Here is a 24,441-nt window from a genome sequence, read left to right on the forward strand (position 1 = left end):
CTTTAACAGTGAATAGGAACCAATCATAGGCTAGGGTGAAAGAACTCAATTTAGACAGCTGGTTACTTGTTATTTTATATAGAGTTTGCATGAGTCAGGTAGAAACAGTCTCATGACAGATCAGGAAGTTTTACCTAGAGTAAATCTTTAATATTTTCTGTCCCTTTCTTTTTCACTTATAACAAGTATATTTGGTGCACTAGTTATTATTTATTTTTCCTATTAAAAAGCACATAAAGAGAGATATATCCTGATTAGGCAGTTATTGACACCAACTATGATAGATATTACTAGGAACTCTAGTCCTGAGGACATAGAATGAAAAGGAAGTTAATAGAATGAAAAAACACAAAATGAAGAAATGGAATGAAGCCTCAAATAGCAAAGGCTGCTTACGTATTACCAGTATTCAGTTTTTGCTCACTTTTATAATAAGGCCCTGCTGTTAAAAACAAACAAACAAATACCCCCCCCCCACACACACACACCCCTCTAAAGAGACTTCTTCCCAAGATTACCTAGCTTCAAGGATATTCTACTTGTTCTGGTAGAAGAACTGTGTAGAACCTAGGAGGGACAGGGCTTTGTGATGGGTAGTATTTTCTAAAGACTGCCAAAAACCAGTATCTCCCCAATGTTTTTCTTTCAGTATGACCTTGACATTCTTCCGACTGAGATGTGAGCTATGTTATATACATCTTGATGAATATAAGCATGTAACTTACTTATAACCAAGCAATGCTGGAAATTTCACAGAATATATCAGAGAATGTAATACAGTTTCTGTTTGCTGGACAATTCACACTTGAAAGCCTGAGTTACCATGTAAGTCACACTAGCCTAAGATGACCATGTTATGAGGAAGTCAAGCCATGAGTGTCCACATGTAGGCACTACCATCTGGTCTCCCCATACTATGACCTTTCCCAACTCAGATGAGAAAGGTGTGAATAAAGGAACCTTTAGATGATTCCAGCCCCCAACATAGAATGACTAGCCACCATTTGAGTTTCTAGCAAAGACCCTGAGATATTATGTATTTGCTAAGAGTTGCTATGTGTGCTGCTGAGAAGAAAGTGTATTTAGTCATTGATGTATGAAATATTCTACATATCTTTTAAATCTAATTATCAATTGTATTTTTTTTTCTATAGCTTCTTTGTTTAGTTTTTGATTGGAGAATCTATCCAGTGGTGACAGAGGCATGTTAAAGTTACCCAGTATTGTATTGTGGTCTATATGATTCTTGAAATTGAGAAGGGTTTGTTTGATGTACATAGGTGTTCCAGTGTTTAGGGCATACATATTTATGATCATTACATACTGTTGATGTAGGATTCCCTTAAGCAGTATAAAAGTCCTTCTTTGTCTCTCTGATTAATTTTGGCTAGAAGTCTACTTTATCTGGTACAAAAATAGAAACGCCTGCATGTTTATGAGATCCATGTGAATGATGTGTTTTTTTCCATCCTTTTACCATCCTGTGGATGGTCTTTGCCTATAAGGTGAGTCTTGGGGAGGCAGCATATTGCTGGGTCTTGTTTTTAAATCCAATCTGCTGGCTTATGTCTTTTGATTGAAGAGTTTAGTTTTGCATTCAATGTTATTATTGAGAAATGATTTTTTATTCCCTATCATTTTGGTTTATTTCTGATTTTTAATTTGAATGTTTCTCTTTTGATGGACTATTCTTCTAGTGTAATTTCTTCTTTTGCTGGTTTTCACTTTTTTTTTTTGATGAAATATTTTAGTTCAGGCTTTCTAGTTGCGAATTCTTTTAACCTTTGTTTATCATGGAAGATTTTTATTTTATCAATACTGAAGCTTAATTTTGCTGGGTATAGTATTCTTGGTTGGCATCCATTTTCTTTCAGAGCTTGATATATATTATTTTAAGACCTCCAGCTTTAAGGGTCTGGGCTGAGAAATCAACTGAGATCTGGATTTGTTTCCCTCTAAATGTGACCTGTCATTTTTCTCTGGCAGCCTTTAAAATTCTATTCTTATTCTATGTTAGACATTTTCATAACAATGTGTCTTGGAATGGGTTTGTTGTAATTTTATATATTTAGAGATCTGTTAGATACCTGTATTTAATTTTCCACTTCATTCTTTAGGTTTGGGAAATTTTCTGATACTATTTCACAGAAAAGATTCCTTTGGTTTGTATCTCTGACCCTTCATCTATCCCAGTAAATCTTAAATTTGTTTTTTTCATGTTATTTCATATTTCTTGGAAGTTCTGTTCATGGTTTCCTCCATAATCAACTTCATTTTCAAGATCATGTATTTTGAAATCATTACCTGAAATTCTTGTCTTCCAAGTGGGCTAGTCTGTTGGTGATCCTTTGCTTTGAATTTTTAATCTGGTTTACTGATTCTTTCAAGAATTTCTGCTTGATTTTTTTTTCAGAATCTCTATCTCTTTATAGATCTTTCACTTTCTGTATTTTCTGATTTCACCCCTTACCATTGTCCTTTATGTTGCAGATGATTTTAACGATGGACTTTCTAAACTCCTCTAACATTTTTTCTACTGTGGTGGATTCTGCTAAGGAAATATCTTTAGTTTGTTTGGGGCCATCTGTTCCCTGTTTTTTTCACATGGTTTTTTGTGTCTATCCATCTAAAAGTATGGATCTGAGACAGCAGAGTTTCTAACCTGTGGATTTATAGTGTCCCTGAAGGTTTCCAGTATGTCATAAAGGGAGACATTAAATAACAACCACCACCAATGCAAACAATATACAGCCTTAAACAAAACAGTCCTTGCTCTGACATCTATAAAGTTAACTGTCACAATAAACAGAAATTATATGATCAGTTATTGTCTACAGTAAAAACAATAAATTTGCAAAAGGGTTTATGACTTTGAATGGTGGACAGAAATAAAATAGAAGTGATGTAGGATATTATGAGGGAAGAGGAGAAAAGACAGAAGTAAAAAAAATTAAAAGGAAGAGTGAAAGAGAATAGAGATTGGCTGTTAGTAGAAGGAGAGAAAAAGAGAATCATGGGAAACATAAGTGAGAGAAAAAATATATAAAGTAAAAATTTTTAAAAATAAGAATACAAAAAAACCCCTGAAACATACTAATGAAATATCCTAGTCTTCAAAATACTGACCCATGAAGACTAACTGGCTTCAAAAATGAGGAATAAAACCAAATATGATATGTATAAGTGTCCATGAACCATTCAGGTCACAATTAAACAGAGAAAAGAAAAAAAATCTTGATGAAAAGTTAAATAATTGTTTCTGTTGGAGTTCAAAATATTTTCAGCTTCCCTTCTCTGTAGTTTTAGGTGGGGTCATCTAGAGTGATAGTTGCTCCACCCTCACGGTGGGGTTGATGGTGTTAGGTAATCTTATGAGCAGAACTCCTGGAAGAAGGGTTTAGGCTTAGGTAGGCTCCAGGTTCTTTGCTGAATGCCATTTGATCTGGAGATTTTAAATAAGTGCACCTCCAGGGCCCACCAACTGCCAGTCCCTGCTGGAAGACTGCACCCCATGGATCTCCCTTAGGTTCAACTTGTGGGGTGGAGGAATTAATGTTTAGTCTACTTCGTCACGTGTGGAACAGGTCTCTCTCCAGTTCAGTTTCCAAATTCAACCTCTCCTACTCTTGCAAATTCCCAGCTAGGTATCTCTTTCCTAACTGGTCCTGGGAAGCAGCCAGACTGGATGGGGACAGGGAGAGCTGGGTGGGTTTCCATAACCAGTATTCCTTCTGTGTAAACCCTTGTCCACATCTGATTTTCTCCTGGTCACTTAGGCACACTCCATGTTGCACAGTGTGGGTTGTCAGGCCTCTATTTTGGGCGAAACTGGGGCATGCCAGCAACTGGTTCACCCAGCTGCAGGCCCCTATACTACAGCTGCAAAATGGGTAAACTAACACCTATTGTTTTATGTGTTTAATTTTTTTTTTTTTTTACACAACAACATGAAACAAACTTATAGCAGTACAAACTCAAAAAATTTCGGAAAATAACCTTTGAAACTAGTTATCCACATGTGTGAAGGTGATAGGCAAGTTTTCTGAATATTGACCTCCTAATGTTGGGCAGCCTGCAAAGTTAGGAGCACGGTGATAAGAGTAAAGGTTTTTCTTTAAAATTTTCTTTAAAAAAATATCTTCAAGGGTCAATATTAACTATTGCAATTATATTTGAAAGTATGGGTTTTATCTTTTCTTCTCATCTCAATCACAGTTCTTTAGCAATGGGAAAATATTTTATTAGTTCCTAATTCTCTATTTTAGCTTGTTGGTTATGTTGAAGACTTCCTTTGCTTTTGTATGGAGACGGAACCCTGAATTGATAGTCATTTAAATAAATAAATACCCATTTATTCTATCATTAATCTGCCTTATTAAAAAGTGGCAGTTTTTTTTAAATAAAAGGTATAAATCAGAATGCCACTACATTAAAAAGCAAAGTGAAATATAAACCAATTAAAGCTCTGGTTTCAGAATAATTGATCTGAAGCCTTTTGTAACTATAACTAAAGAGTAGGCCTTCTTCATAAATACATGAGTTATTACCTTTAGACCTTCTGGTGTTTGCATTGCTATGGTGTTTAGGGAGTGCTGTTTTACTTCTTGCTATAATTTGAATATAGATGGTGTCTCCCAAAATCCATGTGTTAAAAGGCTTGGTCCCCAGAATGGTGCTATTAGGAGGTGCTATGGACCTTTAGAAGGTAGGGCCTTATGGGAGAAAGGTTATTTAGGTCATTGGGATGTACCCTCAAAGGAGATGATAGAACCCCAATCTCCTCCTTTATTAGCTTGCTGGCTCATGAAGAAACCCCAATCTCTTCCTCTTTTTCTGTTTTCTTGCTCCACCATGTATATCCTATTCTCCCCACAAATGCATCTTGTGCTTTTACCACCCAATCTTGAACTGGAACCAACAGAATTCTACGTTAAATAAACCTTTCTCTTTCTAAAGAAAATTGCCTCGGTATTTCATTAGAGTAATAGAAGGCTAACTAACATACTTCCAAAATTGATGGATATTTTTTCATTTTTTTTTTTGAGGGGGTCTTTTAGACTGTTGTGCTGCTATAACAAAATACCACAAATTACTGGCTTATAAAAAATAGAAATTTATTTCTTATGGTTCTGGAGGCTGAGAAGTTTATGATCAAGGTGGCAACAGATTTAGAGTTTGATGGGGATGTACTTCCTTGTTCACCAAATGATACCTTTTAGCTGTGCCGGTGAATACTGAATGGGGCAAGGCAGCTCTCTGGAGTCTCTCTGATAAGGGACTAATCTCATTTATGAAGGCTTGTCCCTCATGATTAACCTCCTAAAAGCACCATCTCCAAATACTATCACTTTAGGGGTTTGGATTTCAACATATAAACTGAGGGGAGAGGTTGAGGGGAGAGAACACAAACATTAGACCACACTAATGGGGGAATGGGCAAGGAAAGGGAAGAAATCTCAAAGGGGAAAGGAATTTTATATTCAAATCTACTTGAGAGTATGAGGATTTTTAAAGCTTTTTACTCCCAGTTTTCCCAAGAGTAAAATAGATGATATGTCAGCAAGAATTTATATTTACTTGACAATATGTGGTTCTAAGACACTGGAGTTCCTTCTACTTTTAATTATTTCTATAATTGGTCATTTAAAAACAAAATACAAATTATAATCAAAATATTCCCTTATAAACAATACCTTCAGTAGTTATAGAGGTTTCAGGCCATAAGAGAAAAAATTCACAATACCTGATAAAATGTTTTGAGCCACTTTCTCACTCCATTCAGGCAATTCTTTTGCTTTTTCTTCTGAAACCGGCTCACAGGGTACAATGTGACTCAGATTAATTTCTTCATTTGAAGTATCTTTAGTCTAAATAGTAAAATATTTATAATGTAAAAGTTATCTTAGTAGAGGGAACAATTATTATTTTATAAAATACTGAGCCAACAAATACTAGATAGATATAATTAGTAAAAATATCTCCAGTCAGCCTAGTTATTGAAAGTATTATAGAATACTATAATGGAACAGAGTTTTGGTGCACACCTGTAATTGTAGCTATTCAGGAGTCTGAGGAAGGAGGACTCCAAGTTTAAGGCCAGTCTGGGTGACATCAGTGAGACCATGTCTCAGAATAAAAAAGGCTAGGAATGTAACTTAGTGGTAGAGTACTTTCCTAGCATGTGCCATGGCCTGGGCTTAATCCCTAGCACTGGCAAAAATAATAATAGTAAAAATAATAATACCAGAATTATTATGAAGCTGAAAATTGTTCTGCTCTTGTGAATGTTTCCACTGGAATGAACTAAATACTATTAGAACTCCAAAACACCACTTATCAAATAATATTTAAATTGACTATTTTTTTTCTTTCTTTGACCAGATTATGTGTTCCTTCACACAAATTTCATTCTTACATATTAGTATGCACACATGGTACTTAAGAGTAAAAGATTTCTGCTAAATGATTCAGTTGATAAGGAAAGAACTTTCTGAATAAACTGGTTTTGGTAGGGATCAAATAAAAGTCTTAATTTAAATAAGTAAAAATATATAAACATAGAATGACTGACCTTCCATTTAAATGGAAATGGGGAGCACAGAAATTAATGTGCTTTGCTAATATAACAGCCCATTGCTACAATAGCTAGGGCCAACCCCCAAATCTCAAAGCCAAATTAACTCACTGTAAGAAATGAGAAACGAGGAACATGTTAACATAGACCTCACAGTATTACAAAACAACCTGAAAAACTAAAATTGAAAACAACCAAAAAACAAATTCTACATGGAGGAGAAAAACCACTTGTAAGTAAAATCTGAAGACAAACTGGGTAAAATATTTACAATTTCTATCTTCAACTATGGGTCAATATCCCTAATATATAAAGAACTCCTGAAAACTGAGAAAAGATCAACAAACCAATAATAAAAATGAAGTACTTGAATAACAATATGCAGAAAACAAAACTGAAGGCCCTTTTAAGCACAGATGCTCAATATCATTCAAAATTGAATTAAGATATTCTATTATATAATTTCTCATCTATCAGACTACCAAATACAGAAAGACTGACCACCTGTCAGTCTGTTGACCGGGCTATAAGGAAATAGGTACACTATTCCCTCCTTATTTTTGGAAGATATGTTTCAAAACACTCAGTGGATGCCTGAAACCACACAGATAGCACTGAACCCTACAAATACTATTTTTTTCTATACATATATACCTATGGTAAAGTTTAACCTATTAATTAGGTACAGTTAGAAATATATTTTGTGACAGCAAAACTAGCATAATTTTTTGTTCTTTTCATAATATCACAGAAAATTTATTCTTACCATAGATCTTAGAAACTTTGCATTTGACTTTTTACCCCCTCCTTTTTACTTGAAGGAAGTTCTTTATAACTTCTCCTTAGCACCCACCTTTGCTCTTATGCGTTGGGGGAATTATTAGGTAAAATAAGAATTATTTGAATCCAACCACTGCAATCCTGCAACAGTCCATCTGATAAATAAGATGGCTACAAACTAACTAAAGGAGAGGTAGCATATACAGTTCAGACACACTTGCCAAAAAGATAATTCATGTCTCTGAAAGCATGGAGCAAGAAAGACATAAGATTTCATCAAGCTACTCAGAATGGTGCCTAATTTAAACATATTACTTCTGGAATTTTCCATAATACTTTCAGTCTGGTTGATCACAAGTAATCAAAACCACCAATGTGTGATGTGTGTGTGTGACTGCTGTACTGTAGTACAATCCTAGGAGGGCATTTTATAAAAATCTACCAAAATTACAAATGCATTTATCTTTTGACTCAGTTTTCCCACTTCTAAGAATTTATCCAATTACTTACACACTAATGAATAAACAGATTTAGAAAGTTATCATTGAAGCCTTATTTGTAATAGCAAAATAACAGAATCATGCAAAGCACTTCTCAGTAAGAGATTCATTAAAGAAACTATAATATGAATATAATATTTACTGAAATGGAACAATATCTCAAGTTTACCTCCAAAGGAAAAAACAAAAACAAAAATCCCCTCACAGGAAAATCTATTATATTTTGTAAAAGTAAAAAAAAAAAAAAAAAAAAAAAAGGGGGGTGGGGTAGGGTATGGATTAACCATTTGTACTTGGTTTTGTCTGCCTCAAGAAACTCTGGAAAGGTATATAAGATAAAAATAAAAGTGATTGGCTGGGGATGTGGCTCAGCGGTAGCGCGCTCGCCTGGCATGCGTGCGGCCCGGGGTCGATCCTCAGCACCACATACCAACAAAGATGTTGTGTCCGCCGAGAACTAAAAAAATAAATATTAAAAATTCTCTCTCTCTCTCTCTCTCTCTCTCTCTCTCTCTCTCTCTCTCTCTCTCCTCTCTCACTCTCTCTTTAAAAAAAAAAATAAATAAAAAAAAATAAAAGTGATTATAGTGGCAAGGGAAATGGTGTGGACAGGGAAAAGATGAAGTAAAAGTAAAGCTGTTTAACTGTATATTCCTTTTTAATATCATTTGATTTTTCTAACACAGAAATATTATAAAAAATGAACATCTAATGATATGGAAGAATTTCCAAATAAATATACAAGGAAGAAGCAATGCCAAAATTTTATGTTAAAATAATATCTGTGTGTATATTTGTTTGATTATGCATAAAATATAATCTGGAAGGAAAATAAGCTACTAAGAAAGTGAAGAGTGGAGATAGGTGACTGGTGGACAGGAATGAGAGGCCAACTTACTATTCACTATATATCCTTTTATACCCCCCTTTGATTTGGTTTCTTGGGATTAGCTTATTAAAAAATCTTTAAAATTAAAATAAATGTCTTGGAATCATTTTAGACTCCCAAAGTGATTATAGTGGCAGGGGAAACGGTGGTCTAAGATGTTCAACATTAGTCATAGTGACACTTTCTGAGTAAATGTGGACTATTCATGTGATATTCATTAATTCCAAAGAAAATTAACAAGCAATGACCATGAACAATACAGCAACGAACAACAGTGAACTGCCTGCAATACATAAACATACAATACTGTTTTCTTCATTGATTTGCTTATATTACTACTCCTGCCTAGAATCTCCTTTAGTGTGCTATCATACTGTATGGTCAACTTTTCTTTATCATTCAAGACTCCCCTTGGTCATGATGTCCTCTAGGATGAGGTTCCCATACCACCCATCCCATCTATCCACACTTACCTATAAGATTAGGCTGAATCTTGTAATGATTTCATTAGATAAAAATTATTTCTTTGCTTATCTGTGCTTTCAACTATATAACTCCTTGAGATAAGAAATTTATACTTTTTCCAATACATATGCCCACTATTCTAATACTCAGTAATTTACTGAATTCTAATACAAATATGCCATTTAGAGTATATTTAATAATCAGAACCTGAACAATTATAGAAGAAACTACTAAATATACTTTTAAGAAACCAAATCTCAGCTTTGTTTGCCCATCCATGAAAAATAAGGAACTGATAAAAATGGTAGAGTGCAAGAAAGAATAGCATACCCAGCCCTAAGTTCTTGGTAAATACAGGAAAGTAGAGAACAATCTAAAAAAAAAAAAAAGCAAGCACATCATTAATGATTAATTATTCAAATCTTTCAAGTACTGGAGAAAAACTATTCCCAAACACAGAATACCTTTTAAAATAGTTAAGGAACAAATACTTGGTAAGAGAAATATTAAAGCTGATTCTAAGTGTCTTTGCTAATGAAATCTGCATAAGTGAATGTGTTTCAGTAAATGTGAAACCCATGAAACTGGCGAAAGGTACCATCATAAAAGAACACACCCACTCTCTTTTGCTCTTTCATTTACCTTTTTTCCACGTTTTCCTCTATGACGCATATCCTTGTTGCCTTGGTCTAATGAAGTGGCAGCAGCTTCTTCCTTCAATTGGTCAGAGGGGCATCTTGCTCTTCCAGGGATTTGGAATTCATTTTCCCCTTCTGCCCTTTGCCAGTTGGCCTAGGTCATAAAGGACTAACCTTAGCTCAAATCAGACTTAACTTTTGTTTTTGTTTTTTTTCTCTATCATTGATTTTTATTTCCCATATTTTTTTATTGGTACATTATAATCTTACACAATGATGGGACTCACTGTTACATATTCAGACATGCACACAATAAAACAACATAATTTAGCCAATATCATTCCCCAGTATTTCCCCTTTCTCTCCACTCCTCCAATCCTCTAGTCCCTCTCCTCCACTTTTTTCATGAGATTTCCCCTCCACCTTTCTTTTCCTTTTCCTCTCTGGCTTCCACATACAAGAAACAGACAACTCTCGACTTTCTGAGTTTGGATTATTTAGCTTAACATAATGTTTTCAAGTTCCATTCATTTTCCTGCAAATGACAAAATGTCATTCTTTATGACTGAATAAAACCTCACTGTGTATGTACGTAACATTTTCTTTATCTATTCACCCACTAACAGACATCTAGGCTGGTTTTATGGTTTGACTGTTGTGAATTGTGCTGCTCATGGCAATTCATGAACCACTATGGTTCGATTACTTTAATTCTTTAGGATAAAGCTATTCCAAGGATTGGTATAGCTGGGTCATATGGTGGTTCCATTATCTTTTGAGGAACCTACATACTTATTTCCAAAGTGGTTATACTAATTTATAATCCCACCAAATGTGTAAATGTGTTCCATTTTCTTTATATCCTCTCTAGCATCGATTACTGTTTGTATTCCTGATGGCTGCCTTTCTAATTGGAGATGAATCTTAGTGAAGTTTTGATTTTCATATCCCTAACTGCTAAGGAAGCTGAAGATATTTTCATATTTATTTATTAGCCGTTAGTATTTCTTTTGAGAAGTGTCTATTTTGTCCATTTGCCTATTTACTAATTTTTCCATGTTTTTTGAGTTCTTTATATATTTCGGATTTTACTCCTCTGTCAGAACAAGAGCTAGCAAAGATTTTCTCTCATTCAGTAGCTTTTCTCTTTACATTCCTGCTAGACTGCTGTACAGAAGTTTTTTTTTTAAATTTGATGCAATCCCAATTACTAATTTCTGATTATTATTTCCTGAGCTTGATGGATCCTACTGGGAAAGCTGTGCCTATATGTTGGATTGTTGACCCTACATTTTCTTCTAGGAGTTGCATAGTTTCTCTTTTAATTCCTAGGTCTTTGATCTATTTTGAGTTGACTTTTGTATAGGGTGAAAGATAAGAATCTATTCTCATTCTTCTACATATAGATAACCAGTTTTACTAACACCATTTGTTAAAAAGATGACTTTCCTCCAGATGCATTAGATCATACTCTCATGATACAATTATGCAAAAATCAGTGTTTGACAGTCTATAAACAACTATTTTTCTCTTCCCTAAACTTTTTTACCTCATCATCAAACCTCAAATCTCTAATGATGTTTACACATATAATCTATAATAAATTTCAAAAAACAAAGCATAATGGTAACAGATTTTAGTATGTTATCTTTAAATCAGATATGATAATTATGTTTAATTAGGTAACCAATAATAAATTTTAGGAAGTATATACAAGACTAAAATTGAGTTTAGAGGCAATTAACAAAACTCATGTCCACTCTGCATTGTTAAAAGCTGACTTTTTTATTTTCTGCATTTAATATAACAGGTATTCTATCAGCATACACCTTGCTGAATGAATGCTTTAAAGTCAAAACAAATAAAAATTATGGCTATTACCTTTTGTTTACAGTTGAGGTTCTGGAACAATATAGCAAAGTAAAAATAACATACAACCAAAAACTAAAATTAGAGAAAATTACATATACTATAACATAAAGTCTATTTAATTTCTTTTCAAAAGCCCAGTAATATAAGTACAGCTCATTTTCCTGAGTCTGTAAATTCTTCCCCATGAACACACCAAGGCTACACATTTCTATACAAGTGATCATGTGTTTGCTAACATATATTAAGAACTATTGGTTATTCTTAAGTACTGCCCTTGATCACCAGGTCATTCTCAGGTACCTGAAAATAGGTATTAAATATGTACATACACACATACATATATGTACAAACACACATGTATACATATACACACATATATGCACACAAACACACACATATATATCTTTCTATTTGTCCTGATGACTTCCCATCTCACCATTTAATAAAAAAACAGGTTAAATAATGGATTCCAAATGTTTGCTGACCAAAGGGAAGAACAAAAAATTATACTACCAGGCTGTTAAATGCAATCAATCCCAGATAACTATCAACATTCATAATAAAAAAATATTTTTCCCCTCTTGTCAAACAGTAGATGAGCAAAACATTGGAAAACCTCAGATGAGTCTATTTCAACCTTCCAATGAAAGGTAAATGTGTGGGCAGAAGAAACAGATTAAATAAGGAAACTTCACAGGATGATCATATTTTATCTTATAAGTACCGCGCGCTAACCGATTGCGCCACTGGAGCTCCTTGGATGATCATATTTTAAATCACATGTTCTTTTCTTTTCATTTGGCCTTCACATACCATGAGAACAAAGACAATTTACTCAATTGATATCTATTTGTAAAACACCAATCAGACGTCTTATGTCTAACAACTTATCAGCTAAGGCTAAAATTACCTTCATTTCATTTGGCACCAATTAGTCCATTTTTCCAACCAAGCAATAACATATTAAAGGAAACAACAGCTAACATTCACAGAGCATAACCACTTGCTACTATTAATATAAATGCTTTAAAGTTTACCACAGCACCATGAAGTTTAAAACATACTGTTTGCCAAGAGGGGTAAAATATTTTTTATTATGAATGTTGACAGTTATCTGGGATTGATTGCATTTAACATCTCCATTTTAAGGAAAGAGGACATTAAAGTCCATATAAGCTCAGTGAGAGCTGAGTTAAAGAAATATTAAGTGGAAAAAGGTGAATTCCACAATCTTATCCACTATTTACAGCAAATTCCCAGCATGAAATTATGAACACAGAGGAAAATATATATTCTTATCTTCTAACTCTTATCACATCAGATGTTGTAATAATTTCTTTAAAAGCAGAAGTGCTTATGTTAAAATAGATTTTTTTACCCTAATGACTATAATACAAATTACCTGGAGCCGAAGATCAGACATTTGTCTTAACAGATCCTCAAAGAGTTCTCTATCATCTTCTGGTAACTCAGAAGACAAGACAACTCCCACAAAGCAACCTGCTGCTTGTAACATTGTATCAGGAAACATATAGGCACCTACAGTACATTTCAGAACTGGGGATCTATCAGGAACCAGAGGGTACAACCAGTCACAAACCTGAAAGAATTAGGTAAAAAAAATTATCAATAAATGGAATAATTTTTATCTATGTTATAATAAAATTGTTATAAAACAAACATTTTAAAGTCTAAAACACATTTTAAAAGATTTTATAGAACCATCAACATCAATAAATACCTAATGAAAATTAATCATTTGCTAATCTGATGTTCCTGCAAGAAAACGTTAAAAATGCTATTGCTCCCCTAATAATGGTTTTAAAACTGAAGGCCTTAAATAGTCCAGTGCTACCAATATGCTTCTAGCTTTAAATGTAAGAATCAAAGTGAATTAATTATTCAAATTAGATATCCCTTTGTGGAAATGTACAAACTCAAACTGTTTTCCAGTACTACACATGTTATTTACTAATTTAAAACAATCCTATGAAATAGGTATTTAATGATAACATGAAAATATAAAAACAGGGTACCATATAATATCTCAATACACATATACCCTGCACAATGTTCAAATCAGGTCAAACATTTATTTCCTCAAATATTTATCATTCTTTATGCTAAAAACTTTCAAAATCCTTTCTTCTAGCTTTTTTGCAATGTACATTATATTATTATCTGTAGTTACCCTACAATGCAATAGCATACCAGAATTTCTTGCTCCTAACTATAATTTGGTACCCATCGATCAATCCTACCTCATCCCTCTCCCAACCTCACCCTCATTTGTAGCCCTCTGGTAACCACCATTCAACTTCCATGAGATCAACATGTTTAGATTCCACATCAGGGAAATCCTGGTTCCTGTCTTTCTGTGCCTGGCTTATTTCACTTCACTTAATGACCTCTAGGTTCCATCAATACTGACACAAATGACAGGGTTTCATTCTTTTTTGCAGTGAATAGTATTACATTGTGCTTATATACTATATGTTATCAATTCATCAACTGATAGGCACTTAGTTTTTATTTCAAAGCAGTATTATTGTAATTTTTTTGCACATTGACACTGAAGCACAAACAGGTTAACTAATTTGCTAAAGGGTCAACAATTAAAAAGTGAAGGTAGGATTTGAGATCATGCAGTCTGAATCAGAAAAGAAAAGAACTGTTTTAATTAAAAACCCAGCACTCATAATGTAAAAAAAAATTTTTTAAACCCCAAGAGAACCTACCATGACAGAGCTAGAAGAGATTAAGATATGTTTGTGTACTCACTATGTATTATGAAATTAAGACAAAATAACACAAAGTGTTCCTGCAATGCCATCTGGGGAGGGCAGTTTATCAATACACTTTGACTTAAATTCAAATCATGGCTATCTAAATTCACGAGATTAATTTTAAATCAGAATTTCCAAATGCATTCATTTCTAATATGTTAACATTCTTTCAGTAACCAAAATTTTATTGTGCACAACTTCCAGAACACTATTATCATAAAGAAAATTGGAAAGCCAATTTATTAAAACAATGTGTGATGAATGTAAGTCAAAGAGCATGAGAAATTTCATATGAAAGATGGAAAACTCTGATACACTACCATCATCTCTAACCAACAAAATAAAAACAGGCAAGAACTAGAATACTCAAGTGACTCCTAGAAAGTGCCTAATAAGCACTTTAAAATTCTTTTTATTTCACATATTCTTTTCTATTCATCCCAAAAGTCACTTCTTTTATAAAAGTCAAACTTCAGACAGCTACAAAAAAAGTAAAGTCTTCCAAAATGACGTTGGGTAATTCACAAACTCTTAATATTTGAGTAGCTATGTATTTTAATATGTACCAAGAAAAAAAAACATCCTTTCCTTGATTTCAGTTGTTACTGGTTTGATGAAATTAACAAGTGAAAATAAAAATATTAACAAAGTAATAGGATTATATTTTTGACAAAAAAAAATTGTAGATTATTGTAAAATGACCAAAGTTTGTGAAAATCTTTATGTACTTTACTACAATTTCTTTAAAATTCATTGTCACCTTGACTATTTGAACTAGATAGCCCCAATTCTTTCTAAGAAAAACCCTTAAGGGGTTGGGGCAACTTTCAATAACATCAGTTATAACATACCAATTTTCTAAGTGAAGATAATTCAATCCAGATGAGATTTAGTCTCAATGGAGGAAAAACAGTCAAGAGATTTTGGAGGTGGGGAGAATGCTGCCACATAAAACTGAAAAATTCTAGCAATTAACTCTTCATCATTATATTTTGGCAACTAATTTATCCTGAATTAAAAAATATTAATTTCTTAATAACTTCTAGGTTCTTTAAACAACATTCAAGTTAACTCCATGTAAAAGCTACATATCTTTAAAAAAGAACTTAGTATACATAAGAAAAAAATAGTGCTATAACTAAGCCACATAATCTGAACTTTGGGTGAAAATACTTTGTTTAAATAGTGATTTCTCATTGATGCAAACTCCTTTGTTATACTCAATGTATAACAAGTTCTTATTTCAAGAGTCTATCTCCCTTGTTTCTACATGCAACCTTTTAAAAGCAGGTGGTATTGAACTACCACAGAATACCTCACTAAATCCACAGCAATGCTTCTAACATTAACTATTATTTAGTGGCAGTCTTTGCACTTGGACCAACTACATTCTGGTAAACTCATCTGTAGTTTCTAACTTTATGTTAGATTTTGGGCTGGATCTTTTTTTTTTTTTTTTTTTTAATGCTTTAGTAGCCATCCTGTGTAGATGTTTGGCAACATCCCTATCCTTAACCACGATGCTGGCAGCAACCACTCTCTAGCTGCAATAACTGAAAATGTCTGCAGATGTACTCAAAAGTTTCCTGGAGGGGCAAAATTGCTCCTAGTTGAGAACTACTACTCTAGACAGTGCTGATTCTAGCCCAGGTCAGACGCTCAGCTGGGTCTTGATAACATTTGTGGATATTTACAATTACACAGCCACATGAATTACATACATAACTTGTATATATTACATAACTTGAAATTAAAGTTACTAGGTAACTCCAGGTAAAGAATTAAAAACTTAAGAATAAACACTCTGATGTTCCTTAGGTCCTATCATCACAAATACCAAAACAAGACCTCATTATCTTAAAAAATGAAAAAAAAAAAAAAAGAAAGGAAAAGAAAATCAAACAGAAATGTAGATGTTCAAAGCTCATAAATACATTTAAGAAGAAAGTAGAACTTAAATATTTTTTCACTTGTCTTACAATCCTAGATACATTATAAATGTTGTCAAAAATGATGCAAAGATGTCATTTTATATATATGATATGTAGATGTCTAAATGTATTTGAAATTATGTTTTATGTTTTCCTTTGACTTACCTGAAGAAACCCAGGAGGACGGTTTAGAACTGTATCAAGAGAATTATCCAAGAATCTCACAATTCGAAGGTACCCAGGATATGAAGGTGCACTAACCTCCCCTGCAGGATTTACAAAAAAAATCTGTACTCCATTTGGTATCAAAATCAACTCGTCTGCATCTAGCCCTAAGGTCTCAAGAGGAGGTGGCTGAGAATGATTCCTATAGAAGTCTTCTCCCACTGACGAAAACTCCCCAGAATCTGTTCCATAGGACACAGTATAGTGACCCTCTGCAGCCTGAGGAGTATAAGCAGGAGGAGCTTCTGATGGACAGCCTGGAGATGGTAAGGACAAAGGAGGTGTAGCCACTAACCCTGCACTTAAGGCTGAAGTGTTTCCATCTACTTCAGCATGCTGAAGAGGTAAATTAAAGGACTGAGGCTCTGGTGACTTTTCACCTATGTCTTTAGGTGGAAATTCTGGATATAACTTAGGTACCTCCTGAAGGTCATTCCGCAGAGAAGTATCAAGGCCCTTCTCTAGAATTTCTAACCTCGTGCGTACATTCTGTAGTGTTTCTTTCATTTTCTGTTGCATTTGTCTAGCAGATTCCCACTCAGGGCCTGTGTGTTCAGCTTCAGTTGATACAATGCTGATTCCCCTGAGCAGGTGTCCTATTCCTTGTTTATAGTAGTTCTTTGCTTCTTCCTTCTGACCTAATTCATCTGTATTCAGTCCTTTATTAACAAATAAAAAGGCTTTTTTATATGCTTCCTTGATGATCTTGATTTCAGCAGGTTCTCCATCTTGTGGCTCTTGCTCCATAACTGCAAAATAGAAAACATTCGTAATTATCTTGCTTAACTGTTTACTTCTCTAGTATCCACCTCATCTACCTGAATATATTTAAAGAGGACAGTTTTCTCTGTCTTGTTCACTATGGCATCCCCTAAGCTTACTCTTAGTTTTGACACAGAGAAAACATTCAATATGTAGCTGATGAACAGATAAAGGCTCTTGGGTCCAAATATCTTATTAGTTAAAAAACAGAATAGAATACATCAAAATATATCTAGTAAGTAATTTTTTGTTCTTGTTTCTTACAATAAATGAAATAATTCTCTATGTCAAAATTTAGCATTGGAACAAAAGAATCTCATTCTGAAATTCATTGTTAATATAAATCTAGATTAGCTAATAAAAAATGAGTTGAATCATACTTTAGAAAGGACAAATGAGAAAAATTTCAATTATGTATAGTTAGCATTATTCCCTCCCCAACCTTACTGACTTTAAAGATTATTAAAATGGCATGCCTATTTTTCATAATGAGAAAAAGAAATTAACAGGCATTTCTCACACACATACACACACAAAGACTCAAAAGCCACGTGAAAAGGTGTTCAACACATTATTTCTCAGGAAAATAAAACTAAAATCCGCAGTGATTTTCAGATGGCAAAAATTTAAAAACTGTTAGAAAAACATAAATGAAGATCTGGGAATACAGCTCAGCTGGTAGAGTACTCGATGCACAAGGCCCTGGGTTCAAACTCCAGCACCACAAAAAGAAAAAAGAAAAAAAGAAAGAAAGAAACTTTGCTGCTGGAAAAAATGGCACACCACTTTGGAAAACAGGCAATTTTATTAAAGCTGAACATTCATTTACTCTATGACCCAGCAATTCCATTTGCAGGTAGGGGTGTGTGTGTGTGTATGTGTGTGCGCCAAAATATGTACAGTTCTCCCTAATCTGCAGATTCATTTTCCATGGTTTAAGTTACATAAGGTTAACCATGTTCTGAAAATATTAAATGGAAAATTCCAGAAAGAATTCATAAGTTTTAAACTGTGCACTGTTTTGAGTAGTGTTACAAAATCTCACTCCAACCCACCAAAAATGTGAATAATCTCTCTGGCCAGCATATCCATGTATTTGCCCATCATTTAGTAGCCATCTTGGTTATCAGATCAACCTCAGTACTATAGTGCTTATATTTAAGTAACTTTTATTTTACTTAATAATGGCCCCAAAGCACAAAGCAGTTGTGCTGGTAAAAATTTGGCTGTACCAAAAAGAAGCTGTAAAAGTGCTTAATATAAGTGAAAAAGTTCCCAGCTTAATAAACAACAACAAAAAAAATCAATGTTGAGGTTGCTAAGATCTATGGTAATAATGAATCTTCTTCTATCTATGCAATTAAAAAGAAGGAAAAAGATATTCATGCCAGTATTCTGTCATATCTCTAAATTCAAAAATTACAGCTACAGTGTGCAATAAGTGCTGAGTTAAGACAGAAAAATCATTAAATTTATGGGTGGAAGACATGAACACAATGTGTCCTGACTAACTGGCAGTATGTTGCAATAGAAAGCACTGAGTCTATAGAAAGACTTAGTAAGTCTTGCTATAGCAAGGGATTCCCTAAAAAAAAATATCAAAAATCACTTAATGCAAATAAGGAGTAGTTACACAGATTCAACATTAGCTTTGGGCCAAACTGCATGTGCTGATGAGAAATTGCTGCTACAAAGAGTTGAAGAAGTCAATTAAGGAAAATGGGATACCATCCAACACAATTCTTCAACTGCAATGAAACCACTCTGGTTTTTTTGTTTGTTTGTTTGATTTATTTATTTATTTTTTGATGGGGAGGGTTACCAGGGATTGAACTCAGGGGCACTCAACCACTGAGCCACGTCCCCACCCCTACTTTGTATTTTATTTAGAGACATCGTCTCACTGAGTTAATTAGCACCTCACTTTTGCTGAGGCTGGCTTTGAACTCTCAATCCTCCTGTCTCAGCCTCCTGAGCCACTGGGATCACAGATGTGGGCCACTGCTCCCGGTGAAACCACTTTCTTCTTGAAGAAGTCCTACAAGTGCAAAGGAAGCACCGTGGCATAAAATATGGAAGGCCATACAAAAATTTCTAATTAATATTCTTCTGAACAGTTCTCAGTAAAAGACCACCTGGACTACCAAGGACCCTAAACATGGACATCATCAACTCCTGACATCCACTAATCAACATAGTCATGATTCGATGGTCCAGGATCACCCAAAGCAGAGGATACATCTAGAGTCTATCAATACATCAGAACTTAAATAGTAGCCTAATAATACCACATTAAATGCCTATGTCATTCATCTCATCACACAGACAATGTACCATCTCACATCAACAAAAGGGTGAATAAACTGCACTGTATTTTAAGAAAGACCACATTCATATAACTTTTATCAAGATATATTATAATCCTGCTATTTTATTATCATTTGTTAATTTTTATTATGCCTAAGTTTTAAGTTAACTTTATCACAGACACATATGTATAGGAAAAATAATGTATATATAGGGTTCAGTATCATCCATGACAACAAGCATCCATGTAGGGTCTGGATGTGGCTCAAGCGGCTCTCTCTCTTATTCTCCCCTGAATAAGTCTGTGTGTCTCTGTATGTGTACATACACACACATGCAAACAGTCAAGTATCACAAAAGTGAGGAAAACTTCTAACATTAAAGATAAAAATGAAAATGATGCATTTGGATGAAAAGAACGACATGCAGGGAAAAAAATTAAACCCTATCATTTATAACCACATGCAGAAATACTGAATCCATAAAATAAAAATAAGATGAAAATGCACCCCAAAGAGGAAGTGAAATTAAATAAAAATATAGCTAGAAAGAAAAAATCAGTAGAGGAATAAAAAAATAAAGATTATAGGCTGGGAGTGGTGGCACAGTAATTCAAGCTACTTTGGAGGCTGAGGAAGATCATGAGTTCAAGGCCAGCCGAGACAATTTAGTAAGAGCCTGTCTCAAAAAAATAAAAGGAGATGGAGATATAGGTCAGTGGCAGGGCAACTCTGGGTTCTCTCCCCAGTATTAAACAAATAAAAAAAGGCTATAAAATCATGCAAAAATGTGCAGAAGCAGAGCAAAGAGATTTAAAAAAGAAAGAAAAAATAGGTAAGAAAATCCAGAAAGTTCAACATCTGAAAACTAAAACTTTCAGAAAAAAAGAATAGCCAAAAAAATAAGGGATGAAAGAGTAGTATAAATAATTCACAGAATTTACCATAACTGGAAAACATAAATTTCCAGATGAAAAAAGATTCACATCAAGGAACATACAATGAAATTTCAGAAAACTGGGCTCAAAGGGACCCTCTTAAAAAGCTTAAAAAAAGAAAAATAAGAGTATAAAGGAACTTCCTCAAGGCAACAAGTAAAATTTAAAATAAAATGGTAAAATTTATTCATAATTCTTAGTAAAAATACTTCAAGCCCAGCCAAATGACTGCCCAGCTACTAGAACCTATTTCTGGGATTCCATGTTTGGAGAAAGGTATCCCAACCAAGACTCATGATGGAAAATTCTCAAGATGCAACCTATTCAGATTAGGGTAGAAATAACTCCAGAAAAGATTTCTTCAAGAAAATAAAATTGACAGATGACTTAATATACTTTTAATTTCTGAGAAAAATAGTATTAATTGTAAGAGGATTCAAAGTTTACTTTGTGACAAATACATGGATAATTAAGGAAATAATTATCAAGACAATTATTAACTCCGGGGAAAACAAGATGACTAAACTAGAAACAAAAAGTAACCATTGGGTATTAAGTTCCAGTTTTGATTAGTGTCATAATAACGAGAATGTGAATAATTCAAGGTAACAATTCATAATGTGAATCTTGATGAATCTTGATGTTAGCAAAATTATGGAAGAACCATTTTGAAAGATGGAATATGGATAGCCCTATACAACAATAGGGCTAAAACTTCTGGAGGCCCTAGTGAGAACCTATTTCTAAATTAAAAATATCTAAAAGGCTGGGGATGTGACTCAGTGGGTGAGGACCCCTGAGTTCAAACCCCTGTACCCACCCTCCTAAAAAACAAAAGAACCCTGATAACCCCCTCTCCCTGGAATTACACCTATTGCTGTGTCATCGAAATGTCTTCCCTTTACACAGACCCAAACCCCCTCTTCCTTCCAAAATCATGGGAAAACATTCTACATTCTTCCTCCTTCTTAAGGTACAAGAAAGATAAGAGTAAAAGAATATCAAGAAAGCAGGGGCCTACCATATTCCTAAGTAGTTATTGAGTATCTTGAAAAGGTAAAAAATGATTTCACATGCTTTAATTTTCAGTGTTGGAAAAGTCTTTGAAAAGTCAACCTAAGGTATTAAATAGAGTACCTTCACTAGTATAATAGTCATATGACAAATCAAAATCGATTACCAAATACTATGATAAACTTGTTATATTATTTAAACCTTCTAATAAAAGAAGTAAAAAAGGCATTTAATTTCACATATAACTATATGTATATGCCTTAAAAACCCCTCACGCTTGCAGAGGTAAAATTCTGAACCAAAATACTTGGCAACTTAATTCAATCCCATAAATAATGAAGGTAGTAAACAATTATGTTTAACAAGCAAAATTGCCAAATAGTTTTTTAATAATACAGCATTTAATCTCCCTAGAGCTAGCAGAAGTTAGTCTAATGTATGCCTGCCAGCCAATCTGGCCCTTTTAAAAAGAAACAGGGTTTTTTCTTTAAAATTTACTTTTTATTATTTAAATTATATATTGACAAATCAGTTGTATGTGTTTATGAGGTATGAAGTGATGGTATATTTGGGTTTTTAATATGGAATGATTAAATCTAATTTATCAATCACCTCAAATATTTGATAATTTTTAAAATGAAAACATTTGAGGCTTTATCTAATATTGAAATGTACAACACTCAATTAGCTATATTCACCATTCTGCGCAACAGATCTTTTAAAAAAAAAATCACTCATTTCTCCTAGTGATGTGGGGAGGGGGGGGTGGAGAAATAAAATGAGAGTGTTTTTTTCGTATTATCTGTATGCAATTCCCTCTGTAACATCCTACTCCATCTTACCCTATTCTGGCTTGCTGGGCAAATTGTTTCAATAAGCACCACATAGTATAAAGGCTTCCTGTTTCAAAGGGGTCATATGAAACCACCAAATTAAGTGAACCCAAAAGGGAGGGAATCAGAAACTGGAATATTCATTCTTTGACGGGGGGTGGGGGGGGTGGGGGGGTGAATATGTTGCCGTTATTTTTCTTTTGTCAACTTCAAAAAATGTTAAACTCTTAAATATTTGAAGCAGTAACAAATTAGCAAACCTCGAGGATCCTCAAAAGACTACTACAGCAATCCACCGGAGTGGAAAAGGGAGTGGGAAACAGGCCAACCCTACAGTAACGCAATAATGCCTTGTCATTACGGCGCGCATTCCGAGAGAAACTTTCCAGACACAGAACTAGGTCAGAGATCCTCTGCGGCGCTCAGCCCCTAGCGAACATCAACCAAAGTATTCGAAAGAGTAAAGCCCCACGTTATGCATTCCCAATATAATCACTGTTGGTTGTGGAGTCTGAGCTAAAGACACGCTTCCGACCCTCGGGAGGCCGAGAACGCTGAGGGAGGGGAAGTCGCGGTGAAGAGCGGAGGTGGGGCTGCACAACAGCCAACTGATAACCCGCGAGGACCGCGGTCTGGGAGTGGCGGGGGCGGGAGGGTGCGCACCGTCCCGACAGTCAGACGGGCGGGAAGGGAGGCCGACGATTCCTTAAACAGGGGATGGGGATTCACTTAGAACTTCTCGAACTGCTCTCCCCAGAAATGGCACCCTGTGACGAAAGTTCGCTGAGACCTGGACACCGGGCCGGCCTCCTAGGCCCCGCTTCCAGCCCTCCCACACCTGCCCGCCAGGCCGAGCCCACCCGACCCCGGGCGCCAGGCCGCCAGCCAGGCAGCGTGGGGTCCGCGCGGGGGCGACTCGCTCGCCGCCGCCCCACCTGTGCCTTCCAGACCTCGGGCGCTACGGCACCGCCCAGAGAGCTCCCCGCCTGGCCGCCGCAACCCGGGGCTCCGCAAGCCACAGTCCAGAGGCTGCGAGTGCCCGCGCGCGTCGGCGGCTCACAAAGCGTTCCAGGCCGCGCGCGCCACGTCACGCGCCGCCTCCTCGCCGCCACGTGACGCCCACGCGGGCGTCTTTCCCACGCACTCGTCACCAGCCCTCCCAGAGTAGGTTCTGCGCTCTCTGACCTTCCAAACGGTGCAGGGGAGGACGTCAGTCGGCTTTGAACCCAGGAACCACCGTAAAACCTTAGCGAGAGGAGGGAGCGAGGGTAGGAAACCCAGGAGAACCTCGTGAGTCAGCCACTCAACACGACCCCCTAAGCAGGGTCTCCGCGGCCACGTCGGCCGCCCTTGCGCCTGCGCAATCTCTACTAGCCCCACGAAAGGGAGACATCTGCAGACTCTAGGAAAACAGCAGTGGATCGTGACAGTTTGTGGCCGCTGGAGGGAGCCGCAGGCGCTGTGCACCTGGGAACAAAGGCTGATCTGCAGGTCCGGAGCCCAGCCCTCATAACTACAGGACCCAGAGAATGGTTTGCCCGCCTAAGGGTCTCAATAGGTTAGAACATTTGTACCAATGTCGTAGAAAACATAAGATTTCTGATGATAAGACAATACCACTGGGCTTATAGAATGCTAAAAGGGAAAAGTCTAAGTAAACATGCTTTACTTCTCTTCAGAAGTTCTTAAAGTTAGTAAAAAGCTATAGATGGCAGATTAATACTTTTGAATAAGCTAGACTTTAAAAAGTCTATTTGTAGTTCCTTAAATGTTTAAATATAATTACGTAACTTGTATTAAGGCAGTGGCTTGTTTCAGATGAGATATTGCTTCCCTCAATCAAAATTAATTAACGATAGGGGCTATTGGATGATGTGGGAGGAGGATCTGTTACTTTCAAAATTGGGAGTCATTTGGTAGTTCCCTCA

General features: G+C 35.4%; 1 protein-coding gene across 6 annotated transcripts in view; it reads right to left on the reverse strand.

Moving 5' to 3' along the window:
- The window catches only part of Spart (spartin), a 38,366-nt gene extending 14,402 nt beyond the window's left edge, over positions 1 to 23,964 (reverse strand). The window contains exons 1-6 of one of the 6 annotated variants that reach the window (XM_077792335.1): positions 23,449 to 23,631; positions 19,342 to 19,460; positions 16,601 to 17,409; positions 13,121 to 13,318; positions 9,851 to 10,000; positions 5,744 to 5,867 (exon numbers count right to left, since the gene is read on the reverse strand). In XM_077792335.1, the coding sequence (XP_077648461.1) occupies positions 5,744 to 5,867; positions 9,851 to 10,000; positions 13,121 to 13,318; positions 16,601 to 17,407 (1,279 nt within the window). In that variant the 5' untranslated portion in view covers positions 17,408 to 17,409; positions 19,342 to 19,460; positions 23,449 to 23,631. Of the gene's footprint in view, positions 1 to 5,743; positions 5,868 to 9,850; positions 10,001 to 13,120; positions 13,319 to 16,600; positions 17,410 to 19,341; positions 19,461 to 23,448; positions 23,635 to 23,698 lie in introns of those variants that run through there. The other 5 variants (XM_026395119.2, XM_026395121.2, XM_026395118.2 and 2 more) reach the window with 5 other exon arrangements.
- Between the last annotated feature and the right edge of the window lie 477 nt (positions 23,965 to 24,441).

Source organism: Urocitellus parryii, chromosome 2, assembly GCF_045843805.1.
Source record: "Urocitellus parryii isolate mUroPar1 chromosome 2, mUroPar1.hap1, whole genome shotgun sequence".
NCBI lineage: Eukaryota > Metazoa > Chordata > Mammalia > Rodentia > Sciuridae > Urocitellus > Urocitellus parryii.